Source organism: Phascolarctos cinereus, unplaced genomic scaffold (assembly GCF_003287225.1).
Source record: "Phascolarctos cinereus isolate Bilbo 61053 unplaced genomic scaffold, phaCin_HiC Scaffold_726;HRSCAF=1367, whole genome shotgun sequence".
NCBI classification, from domain to species: domain Eukaryota; kingdom Metazoa; phylum Chordata; class Mammalia; order Diprotodontia; family Phascolarctidae; genus Phascolarctos; species Phascolarctos cinereus.
The window spans coordinates 71,158,805-71,171,975 of record NW_027556098.1 but is presented as its reverse complement, the minus strand read 5'-3'; the positions used below and the strand labels follow the sequence as shown (position 1 = coordinate 71,171,975).

The following is a 13,171-nucleotide window of genomic DNA, read 5'->3' as shown; positions in this document are numbered from 1 at the left end:
ACACACTAATTTCATTTGTTTACTTATTTGTGTCCTTCCTTGTGCAAAGTTATCTGGGATAGTTGGTTTATATACTTGGAAAAATAACTAACATGCAGTTTTTCTTTCAAGTAAACTTACAAATACATGTCATCTGAATGTCAAGTTGAGGTGACATCTCTAGCATAGGATAACTAAAATAGAAAGATAATTATCTGATGACAGGCCTAACTCATGATACATTGGTGATTCAGACTCAGAGTTTGAATACAATGAAACACCTATGGACCATAAAATGGGATAAAAAAATTCTTTACCTATAAGAAGGAACACAAAGCATATAATTCCTAAGGTTAAAAAAGATAGTAAATCAGATAAAACAGCTACCCTCTTTTACCTGTGTGTTCACTACAAGAATCAACAATGCCAGAACAGAAAGGCATTTCTACAGAGATCTCTTCAACCCCAACTTTTTTTAGGTTGGGCCTTTTAGGCTTCAGGTAGCAAAGACGCTAGCAGCTGTATGGTTCAGTGGATAGAGCACCTGTCAAGAAGACCTAAGTTCAAATCTGAGCTCAGACACTTACTAGCTATGTAACCCTGGGTGAGTCATTGAACCCTGTTTGCCTCAGTTTTCCTCATCTGTAAAATGAGTTGGAGAAGGAAATGACAAACCACTCTAGTATCTTTGCCAAGAAAACCCCAAATGGGGTCACGATTGAACCACAGAAGCAAAGAAGCCAAACTAATGTAATAATGACCTCAAGAACAGACTCCCAGTTCTCTTAAGGGGAAACCAACCCAGGCTACATAAAACAAGTGCTACTGCTAGCGCGACCATTAGCGTTGGAGTCAGAAGCCCAGCTCTTTTATCCCAACTCTATCATTTGGGTTGGCATTTCACTTTGCCTCTCATTTTTCTTTGGGTTATACAAAATAATACTTTTCATCTCTTTATGGGGTTGTGAAGTTCAACTTGTATATTGTTCCACACGTGGCACAATAACATAGTTGAATCTTGCATCTAAGGTCTTACAAGCTGTGTTTCTTTGGGCAGGTCACTTAAACCTTTTTTGGGTTTTAGCCCCCTCCTCACCCATAACATCAGGGATAATAATGCCTATGTTACTTGCCTCAAAGTTGTTGTGAGCCTCAAAGCAAGTCTTCACACAGAGTTAATTTATTGTCTGGAAAAATGTGATTTTTTTTCAGTGATTGCAGACCTTAAAGAGCTCTACAAATTTCAGTTATGATGACGATGATGAAATTACTTGGTAACCTATGAGACTCTATATAAATTTTAGTTTCATTTTGTACTCTGCCACTCACCTGTTGGTTGTCCAAGGGGAAATTTCAGAAAACACTGGTACCTTAGACTTCTAACTGTAGGTTCCAACCAGTATGCTCTTTTCCCCTACTGCCATCAGGTTTAAATAATTCATGTTTCTCAGCACCAAGTACCCTGAATACCACTTATAAAATATGCTATGTAATAAAAACTTTATTTCAAATATAAAAATTTTTATTTGTAGAATAAGACAGATATATATCCCATCAGTGTCTTGAAGGCATAGACTTTTCATAAGTGTTGGACATTTTTTGGCATGTACTGTAGCTATGGTTAATACTCTTTTTGGGTCCCAACCTATAACTTCATTAATGTGGGAAATTCCTCTTCATGGATGTATCTTTATGTCTCTAACCTGACAGGCGGAGAGAGCTGCTCAGAGCCCTAAGAAGTTACACAGTATGTTCCAGATCAAGCTAGATGGTGAGGACTGGCACATCATTTAATCTCTAAAGTTCCCAAAAGACTATGTTTCATGGCAGGTACTCATCTGCATGGGTGAGTTTCCTCACTGGTACTGCCCTAGCTAATAAAACTGTAGGGTTAGTAAAAAAAAAAAAGTCCACATTAGGTTTATGTTGCCATTTATGAAAAAACTGGGGCCTGATATGAAAGCTTGCCTGAGATCATACACATATTAGATACAAAGCACAGGGTCAGAAATAGCCTCGATCTCTTCTACACCAATGAGATTTCATTTCCTAAGTAAGTGGGTAGTGTGATGAAGAGGAAAAAAGGACAGGCGTGGATGCAAGCCAAGGGAGCCAAGTTCTTGTACTTGTCTATGTTACTAATGAGCTGTGTGACCTGTGGCAAGTCACCTAACCATTCTGAGCCTCAGATTCTTCATTATGTCAAATGGGAGGCTTTACTAGACAGGACTTTTTTTTCTGTAAGATTTTATGTTCTCTCCAAGTCAAACTGCTTTGTGGAAAAAATCCCTCGTTAGATCATTAAAATTAGAACACTCAAAATGTTACTACTTCTAATGAAGAAGTATTTCAACACATAGTATAACACACACACACCCACACACACACACACACACACACACACACACACACACACACACACACACCTCCCCCAAGACAAATGCTAGTACTTACCCATGGTTTCTGAAGTTTGACTGCCAACCACTCGGAGTAGCATTGGCTGACTGCTGTCTGACCTCTGTAAAGAGGTGGAAGGAGAGGATATTGTGGTACCATTCACCTTGGCCTCTGCCTGGGGCTGAAGCATGAGAAGGGAAAGAAAATTATTTCCCAGCAATGGACATACATATAGACACAAGATTTCCTACTTTGCCAGGGACAGCAAACGAGATCTTGAAAAGGAACTATATTTTTAAAAAAGTAACTATAAAAATTAATCTCAAGATTTAATTTATCCCAGATGTAAAAGACTCCATGGCCTTTCTTCTTTTACAGGGATTTTTCTGTTAGTAAAATGCAGGAAAATTGTATATAGGATACATAAAAATGATTAAGTATAAAGCTAAAAAGGAACATATCATGTAAACTGAGATATCCCAGAAGCCCCAAAGACCCAAGAAGGGCCAAGGAAGTGTTCACAGTAAAAAAGAAAATATGTCAACAATGGTATTGCCTATTTTGTCAACTGATAAGATATGAGGCTTTATCTGCAAGGCTATTTTGGGTTTAAAGTACCTAAAGATCAGGGATTATGTGCAGCTAGATGTACAATAAGTGTTCTCTGAGAATAGTTTTTTAAACATTCTTTTTTTAAAGGATTAAAAGACAGAAAAAACAAGAGAACACACAAACAGGAATAAAACTTAGGAATAAACTACCAAAATCAGAGGTTAAGCTGTCACTTCAGATACAAAAGCCTTTATGTTTGGCACATTTCAAACTAGAGTACAATGCTGAAGTGGTCTAGGAAATGCATGAAAAGTTTTCATGCTAATACTTTTATCTTCACACTCACAAAACCTTTGATCTCAGTGAGAGTTTTGTGTCAGATGGAGATAAGCTTTTTAGGAGAGTTAGACTCCCATAAGTGAACTCACTGAATACACAGTGTGTTGAGGTAAAAAATATTAATAACCACTACTACCCAACATAAATTTCTACTCCATTCAGAATGATCTCTAGGCTCCCATGTCATGCTCACTCCTACCTTCATGATGTATCTCTCAGCCTTCTCAACTCTCATAGACTGACTCAAGTCTCTTACTCCCTCCTCAAAATCTCTCTTGGCAAATACAAATAATAATGAGCTCTGCTTGCCCAATTTCCTTTTGTTCCCATTTTTTTTTCTTATTTCTAGGCAATTGGGGTTAAGTGACTTGCCTAGGGTCACACAGCTAGTAACTGTCAAGTGTTTGGTCTGAGGCTGGATTTGAACTCAGGTCCTCCTGACTTCAGGGCTGGTGCTCTATCCACTGCACCACCTAGCTGCCCCCTGTACCCATTTTCTTTACCAGACTTTATTACATACCACCTGGTTCATAAATTATTTCATGCAATATACACTTTGTGCTTCAACTATGATTCTAAGCTCCTCATGGAAATGGTCTATATCTTCTGCTTCTTGGATAGCCTATAGAGCTAGTCACATAAGAGGTGCTCAGAAAACATTTCTTGGTTTGATATCTGACAAATCTGATTTGATCACAACTTTGATAAGCTTTTTAGCTTTGCTTGGTCGAGGGGAATAAAGCCTCCATAAAAATTTTAAGTGTTAAATTTGGGTCTCACTTGTTCCAGTAGCTGTCTCAGTCTGTGCAGCTGTGACTCCAGCTGCTTATTATGATCCTCCAGAATCTGCATCCTGGCTTCCAGGCGGCCTTTGTGCTGGCGCAGGAGCTTGGCTTCTGCAATGAGCTCAGCATCCCGGGGACTCTGGGGAGAGATGGGCATCATCTCAGGAGGGGATGGCAGTGGGGACAGGCCTTTGTGTTCATGCTGCTGCTTCAGTCGATCATATTCTGCCTGTAGATTCCTGTTGGCAAAGAAATAAATCACAAACCTTTAGCATCTTTAGCAAATTTTGCAGGCAGTAATAGAGAAACCATTTGGAAAAATGTATTATGACAGCAAGGACATAGATGCTTATTAAATGGTTTCCATGAAGATGATATTATTGATGTTAAAGGACTGGGGTGGAAGACAAATTTCAGCCTACCATTTGCCTAATAAGTATGGATGTATTCCAATGTGTTATGTCCTACCAAAAGCCTTCTGAGTGTTGCATTTAGATAGGAAAGCCACAAAATAAATACCCCTACCCCCCAAAAAAAACCCTACTACTATAAATTTCCTCATAATAAAATGTGCTGTTAAAAACACACATACAGACACACAACTATTATTTTCCACACATATTTAAGGCTCCTTCCTTCCAAACTACTTAAAACCTGAACTTAGCAGATGTAAATTAAATGAACCACATATTCTCTCCACAACAACAACAAAATTGGCTTGTGTGAACCTTCCAGCTCATCCTCATTGGAGCTTCATCTTTTTTCTACAACCCTTGGGACAAGACTAGCAGCTAGACCAAAGGTTTTAAGAAGCAAGCAATGGCTCAAGAGATATATACCTTGGCCAGCAACCCAATGAAAGCACCTTTCATGGATTTAACTATCATCTTAAAGCCTATGTCCTTTTACTCTTTTCTATTTTTTGGTTAGGTAATGGGGTTAAGTAACTTGCCCAGGGTCACACAGATATTAAGTATTATTATGTGTCTGAGGCCACATTTGAACTCGGGTCCTCTTGAATCCAGGGCCGGTGCTCTATCCACTGTGCCACCTAGCTGTCCCTGTCCCTTTACCCTTAAGAAACAGTCTATACCTGTTTCATAAAGGTGTTGGAGAACAATGGTTTTTTATGGAGAAGGCTAAAGGTTTAATATACATTACTTACTAATGGATAATGTCTATTATTGCCATAACTATTACATTTTTAAGGAAAGGGAGCAGAGATTATTTTATTATTATCAAAAAGTTTGAGCTTGGGGCAAATTTTTGATACTACTTGTGCATTTAAGAAGCATTATACTTACATGTTTTAAGAAGTATTATCTTTAAAACTGTATTATAAGCCTTAATCTTCTTGACATCTTATCTGGAAGAGTTTCATCATCATCCATAAGTGATCTGCTAGAATGTAAACTTTTTAAGGGCAGCATTTACATTTCCTCCAGCACTTAGCACAATGCATTGCACGCAGAAGGTACTTAAGTTCATTTTTGATGATTTATAATGTTTTTGTTATTGATATACCATAATGTGTTCTGGTTAGGGAACCACTATGGTATGATGTCTCCTTAAGATAAGGAAGTAGAGGGTAAGCTTCATTTGGCTGTTAATTTAGTATGCTATTATTGAAATAGAAGTATTTTATTCCACCTTCTTTGATATTATATGCCTACATCTAGTTTCTGTTGATTCTCTATTGAAATGTATTCATGGCTTGTTTTTTTTTTTTAGTCAGGCAAATACATGTTAGCAATCGGAAGAGAAATTCATAGAGAATCTATTTACATTCTTGATTATCTTATAAATTATATTTCTATGGTAGTTCCCTAAAGGACACTAATTCAAATTTACTTTTCATGACTTCTGTCACCACATTTTCTTCCTGCAAGCAGTCATCCTAGAAAAAAAGCATTTCCTATCTATTATTAGTTTATTGCTTTCTACACAGCTAAGAAAAACTCCTCTTATTCTACAATTATGTAGATATATCTGGTTACTCTTGTGTTATCAAATATATGAATGTAGCCATCCAGATACAGAAAATGTTTTTAAAATCCCCAAATAATTAATGGATGTAAGGAATGAAATGAACTATAAAATTGTTAGAAGAAGCAAGGCATTCTTAGTTAACCCTTGCCTGACAAAAGTAAGAAAACAACTTGGTCATTTTCCCTTTAGGTTTAAAAAGAAAGCTTGAGAAGGGAGGCCTAGAGGCACCACCTAGAATTTTACGGCTAAAGAGCAATGCTACAACAGTCTTGAAACATTTGGGTGAGCTCTGGGTGGTTTATGGCTGCCAATTTACCTCCAGGTAGTTGAGCTAATTTTCAAAATAGAATTCCCTTGTCACTACTAATAACACAGTACTACACTGTCACTGAAATATAGGCAACAAAATACTTTCCATTATTGACTTAAAGAAGCAAGATTCATTATATGAAATATACACATACACACAGAAAGTATGTAACTATATATGCCTTATCCTGACACTCAAGGCCTCTGCAATTTTGCTCCAAGCCCCCATCATCTTATACTGCTTTCCACATATTCTATGTTCTAGCCACATTTGACTATCATCTGTTCCCCTCTTCTGTATACTTTCTTCCACTATACTGCTTTCTAATCTGTCTTCTTCCTTCTCCACCCCTTGCCATGTTTTGCCTCCTGGCATAATAATGTTCACGATCTGAGACAAGGCTAAGGTCCCACTGCCTCCATTTATTGAAGCCTTTCCTGATCTCCCCCTTGCTAGAAAATCTTTCTTCTCAGACGCCTCACAGCATTTTCTTTGTACTTCTCCTTAAGCACTTATGTTAGAATTTTTATTAGATTGATATGTGTACAAATCTTATCTCCCCTACTAGACTTTAAAGTCTCTGAAGGTCCAGTTTCTATTTATATATGGTAGCTCCCATAATGCTTTGTATAGAGTAGATGCTTAATAAATATTTGCTGAATATAATCTACCCATTAAGATTGGGAAAATATAGCAAATAATTTAAGAACTAGAAAATTTATAGATTACAAAATCAACTACAATCAAAAAGGATCTAAAATATACCTCTCCAAAGCTATAAAAATGTTCTTAAAATAAGCAGGACAAAGCAAATGCTTTGGCACTAATGCATTTAATTAATTGGAAATTCGGGGTAAGGTAGAAGATATGTTTTTTGTCTGTAGACAAAATTTTGCAATAGTACCATTCAAAACTTTGCCTCTTCCTATGTCCACTCCCCCTTCTCCCTAATCATAACCTATTTTTCCTGCAGGGTAGAAGTGATCTATGTTTCGGTGTGAATTTAAGTCGCTGTTATTTCTTCCAGGTATCTGTGCATTTTAAACTTCCTGTTGAAACACTGAATAAATGCTTTGCTTCTTGTTAAGGAAATTTCAAGACTGAGCAGGTAGGGGAAATATTTTATTGGATTAGGGGGCTTTTATAATGCCTATAAAACTATAACCAGCAGGTCCATTATAAAGAGGGTTAACTGCTTCTAGGGGTTGGAGCCTTAGGGTGGCCCAATATTCCTATTCAGTTTATTCTAACAGAAAATAAAGACATCTCTAATCCAAAAGCACTTATTGAAATTGTGATAAGATTAAACCTTGGATTTTAAAGCTTTAACACTGTATTTGAAAGTTGATTTATTATTAAATGTGTTGACTTGAGTATTGCTTTTGAAAGGTTAAGATTTCCCTCTCTTCTGCATTAGCTACCCTATATAATAAGTAAGGATAACCCAGTTTCCCCCATGATCTTTTACTCTGTTGCAGCTTGGTTCCTCTAGATAGGGGGGTATCTTAACCTTTTTTGTGACATGGACCTCTCTAGCAATCTGGTGAAGCCTATGGGCTCCACCTCAGAACAACATTTTTAAGTACATAAAATAACATACACAGGATTACAAAGAAAGTCAATTATAATGAAATACAGATATTAAAATATAAAAAAAGTTCAAGGCCCTAGGTTACAAGAACCCCTCCATTAGGACGATTCCAGATTGTCCCATATCAGTTGGATCATTAGAAAGGTGCACAATTAATTTGTTGTTTTTGGACTATAACATAATAGTTGAACAAATCCTAATGATTAGTCAGATCTATAGATTTGCCTGCAACACATGTTCTTTCTTTCTAGTTTTCCTTTAGAGATTTGAAGACTAACCAATTCTTTCTTTTTTGGTGAAATATTCAGAATTTCTTATATACTATCAGTCAATTAAGGTTTATTAAGCACCTACTATGTGCCAGGTACTATTTTAAGTTCTGGGGACACAAAAGGAGGCAAAAGACAGTCCTTGCCCTCAAGGGGGGCACAATCTAAAGGGGGAAGACAATAAGCAAATTAATATGCACAAATAAGCTATACATAGGATAAATGGGATATAATCAAGAGGGAAGGTGCACTAGAATTAAGAGGAGTTGGATAAGTCTTCTTGTAGAAGATGAGATTTCAGTTGGGATTTGAAGGAAGCCAGGGGGCAAAGATGAGGAAGGAGAACATTCCAGGCATGGGAGATAACCAGAGAAAATACCCAGAATCAAGAGACAGAGCATTTTGTTTAAGGAACAGAAAGGAGGCAAGTGTCAGCGGACTGAAGAGCATATGGCAGCAAGTAAAGGGTAAGAAGATTGGAAGGAAAGGTGGTGCTGGCATTAGGTTACAAAGGGCTCTGAACACCAAATAGTGGATTTTGTATTTGATCCTGGAGGTAATCGGGGGCCACTGGAGTTTGTTGATTGATTGGTGTGCGTGCGTGCATGCGTGTGTGTGTGTGTGTGTGTGTGTGTGTGTGAGAGAGAGAGAGAGAGAGAGAGAGAGAGAGAGAGAGAGAGAGAGAGAGAGAAAGAGGAAGGAACATGGTCCCACTTGTGCTTTAGGAAAATCATTTTGGTGGTTGAATGTAGGACAGACTGGAATAAAGAGAGACTTGAGGCAGGCAAACCCATCAGCAAGCTATGGCAACAGTCCAAGCATGAGATGATGAGGGCCTACACCAGACTGATATAAACATCAGAGGAGGGAAAGGGACCTATCTGAGAGAATTTATAAAGGTGACAGGCCCTAGCAACAGATTGAATATGGTGGGGAGAGAGATAGTAAGGAATACTGGATGACACTTATTTTGCAAGCTTAGAAGACTGAGGAGATGATGGTGCCTTCAACAGTAAGAGGGAAGTTTGGAGTGGGGGCAGTATTTAGGGAGAAAGAAAATTAATTCTGTTTTGGACATGTTGAGTATAAGACGCTTACCAGACATTCAGTTTGAGATGTCAGATTAGAGGTCAGCAGAGAGGTTAGGGCAGGATAGACAGATATGAAAATCATCAGCACAGAGATAACTAAATCCATATCATATTATTTCTCTTCTAGACTTTTAAAATATATCTTTCGGAATTAATTTTATCATATCAATATGTGGGATGGGAAGCAATTGGGTGAGACGGTAAGGAACAGACAGACTGGATAGATTCTGGGCATGAAGGAAGGAAAACAGGTTCAAATGCTGCCTCTGGAAAAAAAATGTGACCATGGAAAGGTCATATAACCTCTTATATGACCTGTTGCCTCATCTGTAAAATAAGGATCATACCATCTCCCTTCTTGTGTTGTTGTAAGACTCAAATGAATTAACGTATATAAAGTGCTTTACAAATATCAAAGAAAGACAAATACCAGCTATTATCCCCAGTGTCTTTTTTTTTTTAAAAAGGAAGAAACTGCAAGAGTAATTTTTTTAATACCTTGTTCAGTCTACAAGGTTTCTAATAGGACATGTTGTAATTTTTCTTATAAGGAAAATAAATTCAGTGAAACAATTCCAAAAATGGTACTTGGGCACTTTCTTTGGCTCTAATTCCCAGGGAAAAATAATGCTTTTCTGTTCTCAGACAAGTAAGCCAGAAATCCTTACCATCTGTGATCAGTGGAGACCTATGATGTTATTTGTGAAAATCGTTATCGAAACAGTAGTGTCTCTATGTATTATGGAGATTCCCTTACAGACCATTAGTAATAAACTCTCTTGTTAAACAAGCTCAGTAAATTCAGTGTGATTTCATATTCATCACTTCCTGACATGTCAAATGAACGCGAATTGTTTACTTAGAATGTTATGAATTGATAAATGCTTTTGCTGCATTTGGTCCCAGTACTGGCTAAACTGCAATGAAGAAGTGAGGCTGAATAACCATTTTTTCAAAAATCAAAGTTACAATTTGACTTCTTACAGCATAAATATTTCCCTAGTGAGGACAATAATCTGTCTATCCCCATACCTGAGGTGAGCTTTAAACAACGTAGAAAAAAACAAAACAAAACAAAAAACCTCACCAACCAATCAAACCAACAAGTCAGCCTAGCGGAGATGCTATAACATACCTTGAGCAAGACAGACCCCAACCCTGTAACCAAATGACTTCTTCTATATCTTAGGAAGGAGGACACCAGTCTGAGAAAGCCCAATGAAAATACAAAGGAACAATGTATCCAGTCACATTAAGGGTACAGCAAATGAAAACACAAAGACCGATTAAAGAAATCAAATCTTCAGGGAAAAAAATTATGAGGGTGTAAAGCAAGGACGCAGTTTATGCTTTGGGTATTACTTAAGTATATTATAGTAACAAACTCTACACAGAAAACTGTGAGAAAATCAGGAATTAAGATGCCTGATAAGACTACAACTGTGGGTCATTAACTCTGAGATATTCACTTTGTGGCAATAAGCAATAATGCCTGATCAAAATGCATTTCTTTAGTACCCGTATACACAGAATTTTAAGCTTTTGCCCCTTGTCATAAAAGGCTGCCATATCAGTTGGTTTCTGCAGCCAAGTCTGTTGTATATATTCAAAGAGGCTCCTTTGCTCTTGGTATATAGGGCCAATGTGAGCAGATGAAGCCATAAAATTTCTCATAAATGACATTTTCGTTCAATGGCGTTCTCCCATCCCCCATCACTTAACTGCAAACCTTTACAAATGAGGATCCCTGATTTAAGTGTGGTCTGATGGATTTTGAAAATATACTTCTCCTTCCCCTTAAAAAACAACAGCTTATAGGTAGATAGTGTTTTACAGTTTACCCACCATTATGTACTCTTTTATGCTTAATATAGAAGGGTTCTGGGAATGTGAAGGCCATACTAGACAGCTGAAAGTTCTGGCAACATATACTTGGGCAGGAAAGGTTGGAGTTTATAGGCCAGCAATATATAGTATGTCTGCTTACTTCAGCTTGGAGATGTTAAGCACAAAAGGGTTGGTCACAGCGCTTGTTCTGGTTACTTTTTTTTTTTTAATCCATTTGCCTCAAAATCTCTTCCCTGGATCCAGGGTTCCAACTCCCTTTCCCCCAAAGTAGGACAAATAGACTTTTCAAGCACCACATCTCCCAGGAGACACCCAGCACAAGGTCCCCATCTCCCTTCACAGACCATTTTTCTTCTCCCATAGGAGCATTCATCAGAGGAACCCTCTCTCAACACCAAGGCAAGGCCTTCTTCCTCCCCACCCCTCCCCTTTTCCTCACTCCCTTCCCTGTGGGCAATTCTTTTTATGAGACCACAGAGGTTACCTTGCCCTCATTGCTAGCCCAGTTTGACCCTGGAACATCACACATGTCTCTCTATCTCTTGCTCCATTGCTCCCCCTTTCAGGTACTCTCCCACATAGTCCCACAAAAAAAAAAAGATTCACCTGTAGTCAGGGTGTTGTGAGGTTCTGTCTATAATGCCCATGCCCACCTCTTCACTATTACCTCCAGCAGACTTCTGCCTTCACCCATCTCTTGGTACACATTTAGAAAAGTTTCTGTACAATCTCTGCTGTCACTCTGTGACTGCTGACTGCTGCATTTAATTACTTCTCCTGCATTTTTATTGTTTGAGGTTGTCTGAGATGCAAATAATCTCTTCAGTTCTGGTTTTCTTTCTAAATATTTTTCAATTACCTCTTTCATTGAACATCCACCTTGTTTCACATATAGTTAAACTCACATTTGCAGGTTCGTCCTTCTGGGCTATATCCTGAGTTCCACTGTTCTTTGGAACACATTCTGTTCCCTCCTATTAGGTCTTCTGGTGGGTGCAGAATTGTTGTTGAGTTCTTTCAGTCACGTCTGACTCTTCATGACCCTCATTTGGGATTTTCTAGAGTGGCTTGCCATTTCCTTCTCCAACTCATTTTACAGATGAAGAAACTGAGGTGTTTGACTTGCACAGGGTCACACAGCTAGTAAGTGTCTAGGGATGGATTTGAACTCAGGTTTTCCTGACTCCAGGCCTGGTATTTTATCTACTATGCCACCTAGCTGCCCAGGTGCAGAATAGTATTGTTACTTGAACTTCTTTTCTTTATATTTGAAGGTTTTTCTCCTGATTGCTGTAAGCAAATAGTGGCCTGTTTTCTTTTCATGATACTGTTTTTTGCTTCTAGTTTCTAGATTGGGAATTGAGACTTGTCACAGATTCCAGTTTTTCTATTCTGCCCATTATTTTTACTGTGCAGGACACTGATTCTGCTTTTCTAATTCTCATTTCTCTCTTGAACCCTTCAGAACCATGTTGTGGTTCAATGTTCTTTTCACATTCCACTGGGTCCTCTGTCTCATCAAGTGCTGGATCACTTGTTTACTCGATTTGGAGGTCATATTTTTTCTGTTAATGTTTTCCCTGGTGATTTATCTGCTTGTACTCAAGGTCTTTGAGTTTTTTGCTTTCTGAGATCTCTGGCCATTTCAGTCTTTTAAAAACTTTTCCCCATGATTTTCCCCTATTCACTTTCTTACTTTGTCTCCTCTGATGGTTGTTTCCTTGGGGCTGGATCCCCAAGTATCTCAGCCTCTTCCCACAGTAGGCTATTCACAGTTTATTAGCCTAGGTCTTTGCCCTGGGTGACTTTTGGGGACAGGCTGGCCCCAGTTGAATGCAGTGTTCTTTCCCTCAGGCCTGGTGGTGGAGTACTGCACAGCTCCCCTCTCCCCTCCTCCTTCCTGCCTGTGCATTTGAGAGCACACATGCATACGTGTGCTTGATCACACGCACATGCACACGTGTGTGCGCACACACAAACACACAGTGTTCTGTTCTGCTTACTCTGTTCCTTAGTTTTTG

The 13,171-nt window shown here is 38.3% G+C and overlaps 1 protein-coding gene across 1 annotated transcript in view; it reads right to left on the bottom strand.

The window, feature by feature from the left end:
• DMD (dystrophin) overlaps positions 1 to 13,171 on the bottom strand; it is a 1,828,382-nt gene that overhangs the window by 23,419 nt on the left and 1,791,792 nt on the right. The window contains 2 exon segments of the mRNA XM_078146592.1: positions 2,434 to 2,557; positions 4,048 to 4,291. Of these exon segments, the coding sequence (XP_078002718.1) occupies positions 2,434 to 2,557; positions 4,048 to 4,291 (368 nt within the window).